Below are 6,289 nucleotides of genomic sequence, written 5' to 3' on the forward strand. Positions count from 1 at the left end.
TTTGTAAGTTTTTGGGGTACTTTGCCTCTTTTCTTACAAATTTTGTTGTATCTTTTGCTATCTATTAATATATTTTGGACTTACCAAAAAAAATGCCGCTGATTGTGGCCTAGGTAGGTTTACTTTTCATAGATTGGGTGTTGCTATTCAAAAAGGAGTTGGTGCCCAGCTTGTTGCTCGGCTGCCAACTAAAAGCTTTGTTGGGTAAACATTTTAGAATTAGTTGAATTAATTTTCTAAAATTAAAAATAAAAATATAAAATATAAAATAATGACAAACTATCTCGCAAGCCAAGATGCAAACCACAAGGTTGGAAGGTCTCTCTTTCATAAAATAGGCATAGCTATTCAAAAAGCTTTTGGTGCCCAATTTATCGCTAGGCTACCAATAACTGATGTGTAATGTACTCTTTCTTTTGTTCTAATAGTAATAATAATAACAAGTCTTCAGCTGATTTTCTCACACACGGACTGAACAGGCCTGCTAGTAGTGCAGATTTTTCGAACAGGCCCGATGATGTTAGGGAAGACGCGTACACAGGAGACAGTGATGAATCTTTCACCCTTTCTCATGAGCTGTTGAATGCCGTTTACCAAAGGCAGTTCACCACCATGTCTAGCATACCCCATCAGTGCATGTTAGCTTTTTCTCGTGTTATGAAGACTTGTCTGGACATCGTGCTATGTAAACCAGCTGATATGACCGCTTGGTTACGGCTTCTCCTTCTTCCTATATGTACTTTGGCGTTGTACAAGCCTAAACATACAGCTGAAGAGAAGTCGAGCAACAGAAAGCGACTTCAGGTCGCGGCGATTCATCAAGCATTCTCAGTTTGGAAAGAGCCCAATGGATGCTATAGGCTGGTCTCTAAGTTACTACAACTGCCAGTCCATCATGGGTCTTCCAAGCAAGACGATAGAAAGAAACCTGAAGCTTCCAACTTGTATGCTTGCCGGAAGAAGATTAGCTATGGGCACTATGCTGCTGCAATTCGAGTTTTGTCGTCGAATGGTGTTGCCCCTCGGAACGAGTCTACTTTGTTGATTTGCAATCTAAACATCCAGATGCTCCTCCACCTTCTATTCCCAATGAAGATATCGGTTGTGACCCCATCACGGTTGATTCAAGGGCTGTCTCTGGCGCCATCAAGAGTTTCCTCAAAGGGATTTCTTGTGGTCGTGATGGTTTGCGTGCACAACATCTAGTTGATGCATTGAGTGGTGCAGCAGCGGAAGTGGCGGATGAGTTATTGGCTTCGATTACAAGGGTCGTCAACCTTTGGTTGGCAAGTAAGTGCCCTAATATTTTAGGTGTGATCATCGCTAGTGCACCTCTTACACCATTACTCAAACCCGGAGGCGGACTTAGGCCTATTGCAGTTGGTATTATTTGGCGTCGATTGGTCTCTAAGGTGGCTGCATTTTCCGTCGGTAAGGCCATGACAACTTATTTAGGGGACTTTCAATTTATTGTTGGTGTACCGGTTGGAGGGGAAAGCATTTTACACGATGTAAATGGTCTTTTGGAGTTGAAAGGCAATTCAGATAAGATGTCAATGTTGCTTATTGACTTCTCTAACACGTTCAACATGGTTTGCAGATCTCATCTCATTAGAGAAGTCCGACTTCACTATCCAGGTATTTCTCGTTGGGTAGAATTTTGTTATGCCAGGCCTGCTAGACTTTATTATGACCAATACATTTTGTCCTTTGCACTCGGAGTCCAGCAAAGTGATCCTCTTGGTCCCCTTTGTTTGCCCTGACGCTTCACCCTCTTGTGAAGTCCATTGCTTCTCGTTGTAAGCTTGATTTGCATGCATGGTATCTTGATGACGGTACTATTATAGAAGTTTGTAGGAAGCTTTGCTGATACTAATTTTCTCTTCAAAACTTCTATTATAAGAAGAGGCGTGGCTAGGCAAGAAACCAAAGAAAACCTGGCGTAAGCTTCCAATCTCAACCCTCTGGCGATGGGTTTGACGCCTCGCCTCACATATTGATGGCTATATATGGGGACTTGTCTAGTTCAAACGTTTATGCATATTTCGACCCAGTTACTGGCTTGGACACGGACTTGGACCCCTTACCTTTTTTTTCCGCATAATTTGTTTCCAAAATTTTGTTTGGGAACGGACTTTCCTTCCAACACGTTTTCCATGTCATGCTTGGTCCCAGATTTACCAACCAAATCCAAATTGGATTCTGTAGATTTCTTAGACCCAGTTACGCGATCCTTTGCACCAGAAATTGTTGCAATAGCATCGTTTTGTTTTGAACGTGCAGCTAGAGTTGTTTGCACAGCAATAGCGTTTTTACACTTAATTAATTTTAACTGAGCCTCACGAAATTCTACCTCATAGCTAGCAAGCTCTTTTTGCAACTGTTCAGAAATAGCATCCCTAATTATTTCCTTTGAAGCAACAATTTTATTTTGACCTACATGGGCAATTGCAGCCTTGCGCTTCTCAATATCCTGCTCAAATTGTTTGGAGTTTACCAAAATCACCTCTTCGCCCCCACTAACTTCTGGCAACTCAGTTGAAGATTTCTTTACTTGCCACTTCTTACCGGCGTTTGGATCATAACTTCTCTTGAAGGAATTCTCACCCATGTCTACTTTTTGTTGTTTCTCCTTGTTCCCTTCAGTTTTAGCCGATTGTTTTTTGCATTCAGCATCATTGTGACCAACAATATTACACTTTGAACAAAATTTTGGATACTTTTGAATATCAATATACTTCCAAAACTCTTGTCCACCTGAAGTTAGATGAATTCTCTCTGGAATATGCTTAGCAAAATCAATATCAATTGGAACTGAAGCATAAAAACCATAATCCAACTGTAATGTTTTTTCATCCACCACAATTGGATTTCCTAGAATTTTCCCAATTGACAGCAAAGACTTTTCAGTCCAAAGCTCAACCGGTAAATCTGGAAACATAACCCAAACAGCAGCATGTGAAGAACGTTGTTTGTTAGGTTTGAAACCTGGATACCAATCTATTAGCTTCAACAAGTGATTATTAACAGTTGCAGCTGTACCATTACAAATCTTCTCTTTATCATCAAATGAAAGGATAACAATGAAGAAAACTTAACTTCAGAAAACTTCAAACCCGTGAAGTCTAATCTAGCAATAAAATATGTTGAAATCTGATGCAACCCTCTTGAAACAAATCCAAAGGGATTTCTAATGCAGGTTCACCTTCTTTAAGAGTTGGATTAGGTAACCTGGAAAGATCAACATATGTTGGAATTAGGGTTTTCTTTCCTTTGAGAATATCAGCAAAAGAACCATGACTACCATTAGGATTTTTAATCCCTGATGTTATAGGGATTGATGTTTCAAACATCATAAACCAACCGTAGCTGATTTAGATGATCAAAACGTGAGAAAAATCAAAACCTAGGCGTGAAAAAAAGTTGGAAAAGAAAATCTCCTTTTAGAGAAAAAAACGGACATAACTTCCAAATCTCGTGGCCTTGGGATTTACACTGGACTAATGGAGGCGAATTTTTCAGCAGATAAAATGGCTAAGCGTGGATATTTTTTGGCTAATAAAGTGGGAATGCATTTTAATGGAAGACCACATTTTCTAAATTCAGTTGAATGCCCAAATGTTTCTTATTTTCGTTTTAAATAGTTTACAAGCTTTTGGGGTTGCTGTGACCTCTTTTCTTGTAAATTATTTCTTGTAAATTTTGTTATCTATTAATACAAATTTTTGACTTATCAAAAAAAAACGTTGGATTCTTCCTCGAGATGCAACAGTTCTGTGGGTAAGTGTATTTCGGGTGGGGTTTTTGACCCGAAAGGACAAAATCCGAAAAATGGTGCTCCGTTTGATCTTTCCTCGAGTTCTAAATCAATGAATGATGGTTTAACATTAACACCTCAAAATTTGTCAAATTCAAAATATACTTCCTCAACGGCTAGTGGAAATGCTTCCATTACACAGTCATCTCAGAATGAAGAACTCAATGCCAAGACGGAGTATCATATCAGTTTTAATAAATCGATGGGGATTGAGTGTGAAACTTCAACAGCAAAGAGCATTTGCAGAAACATGCTTATTAAACTGAAGGATACTGAAGTTTTGAGTAAGGACGAGGGTTATCAACATGATGGTTTAGCTGATTTTGATGCTGAATCAGGTGATGAGGATTGGGCTGAAGAGGAAGCAAGAGGTTCGTTCACTCCTATTTTGGAAGGTGTTTGGCCATTGGAAGGTGTATCTCTCTCTAATTCAAAGACGGAACTTTCTAGGGATTCAGACATGGTTAATGGATCATAAAATCCTATCATGGAATATTAGTGGTTTAGGTGATGCTGCTAAATCTACTGCAATTCGTAATGCGATTAGGAAAAATAGGCCTTCAATTGTTACTATACAGGATACTAAGAAGGAATCTGTTGATGACCCATTAATTAGGTCTTTATGGGGTAATAATGGTTGTGATTATACTTATTTACCTTCTGAAGGTAGATCCGGAGGTATCATTGTTATGTGGAATCCAGCGGTGGTATCTAAAGAAGAAGAGCTTTTAGGTGCTTTTTCGGTTTCTTTAAAGTTCAGAAATAATCATGACAATTTTGAATGGGTTTTTACTGCTATTTATGGAGCCTCAGGCCCTGCAGATTATGACCAATTTTGGAAGGAGCTTCATGATATCAGAACTATTATGACTGATCCATGGTGTTTAGGGGGAGATTGGAATGCCATTTTGTTTCAATCAGAAAGAAACCAAGAGGGTGGTTGTATCACTAATATAAGACATTTTAGGAAGTTCATCAACCGCAATAATTTGATGGATATACCTATGTCTGGTGGAGCTTTTACATGGACTAATTCTCATAGTGCCCCAATTTTGAGTAGATTAGACAGATTTGTGTTCACTGCTGATTGGGAAGAAAAGTGTATTTCTCTGGTTCAATTTAGACTGAAAAGTCCTATCTCTGATCATGCTCCCATTCTTCTCAATTGCAATGCAGGTACTAAATCTAATCCTCCTTTCAGATTTGAAAACTATTACTTGTCTCATCCTGATTTTCTGAATCAAATGAGAATTTGGTGGCACAATTTGACTTTTTTTGGGAAACCAAGTTATGTGTTTGCAAAGAAATTACAAGCTTTGAAATTTTTCATTAAGAAATGGGGAAGGGAAGTTTTTGGTTCTTTGCAAAAAGAAGTTGACAAACTTGAGTCTCATATTGATGTGTTGGATAGTTTAGAGGAGATTAATGGGCTGTCTCAAGCTGATTTCACTGCTAGGGAGATTTCTAAAATTGATCATAAGAAGGCATCTTTAAACTTGGCCAGGAAGTGGTTTTCTAGAGCTAAGGGGCAGTGGCTTGCTGATGGGGAGAGGAATTCTCAGTTTTTTCATAAAAATGCTTCTTATAACCAAAGAATTAATTCAATTCATTCTTTGCTTATTGCTGGTAATATGTGTCATGATAAGGACTTGATAAATGAAGAAGCTAAAAATTTCTACATAGATTTGTTTACTGAAGATGTTCATATTAGACCCAATTTTGAGGGTTTGGAAATTCCTTCTTTGAGTGTTCAGCATGCTATTTTGTTGGAGAAACCTTTTGAAGAGGATGAGGTAAAAAAGGTCATTTGGGGTTTTGGGACTAACAAGTCTCCTGGACCTGATGGGTTCACTATGGAGTTCTTTAAAGCTTCCTGAGATATTATTAAGGAAGATATTTTGTTAGTCATCAAGGAGTTTAAAACATCTGGTACATTAGATTGGAGGTTAAATTGTACCAATATCATTTTAATTCCTAAATGTGAGGGTGCTATCAACATGAATGATTTCAGGCCTATAAGTTTAATTGGAGGTGTTTACAAAATAGTCACTAAGTTGTTAGCAGATAGACTCAAGGTGGTGTTACCTACTATTATTTATGATTTTCAGGGAGCCTTTGTTGACAATAGACATATTACAAATTGTATTCTTATTTCCTCTGAGTTTATAGATGCAAGAGAGAGAGAGACAATAATCCAGGACTGGTAATGAAGGTTGATTTACAAAAGGCTTTTGATAGCATTAATGGGGGTTGTCTGAATTATACTTTATCTAGGTTTGGATTTGGAAATGTGTGGAGGAGATGGATAAAATGGGTGGTCACTGAAACAATATTTTCAATGACTATAAATGGCAGTGCTTCTTATTTGTTTAGAAGTGGAAAGGGGGTCAAGAAAGGTGACCCAATTTCCCGTTTTTTGTTTATTATTGTAGTTGAAGTTCTGTCATTACTTATCAAGAAAGCTGCTTCTCT

At 38.1% G+C, this 6,289-nt stretch overlaps 1 protein-coding gene across 1 annotated transcript; it reads right to left on the bottom strand.

Annotated features, from left to right (window-relative positions):
* Positions 1-2,083: 2,083 nt before the first annotated feature.
* LOC113279435 lies at positions 2,084-3,353 on the bottom strand. Its single transcript, XM_026528132.1, has 2 exons — positions 3,206-3,353; positions 2,084-3,057 (listed from the first exon to the last, which is right to left on the bottom strand). The coding sequence occupies exons 1-2, from the start codon at positions 3,351-3,353 to the stop codon at positions 2,084-2,086; spliced, it is 1,122 nt and encodes a 373-aa protein (XP_026383917.1).
* Between the last annotated feature and the right edge of the window lie 2,936 nt (positions 3,354-6,289).

The sequence above is a fragment of the Papaver somniferum genome, chromosome 5, assembly GCF_003573695.1.
Source record: "Papaver somniferum cultivar HN1 chromosome 5, ASM357369v1, whole genome shotgun sequence".
In the NCBI taxonomy this organism is placed as follows: domain Eukaryota; kingdom Viridiplantae; phylum Streptophyta; class Magnoliopsida; order Ranunculales; family Papaveraceae; genus Papaver; species Papaver somniferum.

What these genes read in the sequence shown, in the direction of transcription:
- LOC113279435 (XM_026528132.1), bottom strand. Translation starts at nt 3,353, where the DNA reads ATGTTTGAAACATCAATCCCTATAACATCAGGGATTAAAAATCCTAAT. An exon ending in TAATCCAACTCTTAAAGAAG is followed by an intron (nt 3,058 to 3,205) that starts GTGAACCTGCAT and finishes TTGATGATAAAG; the next exon opens with AGAAGATTTGTAATGGTACA.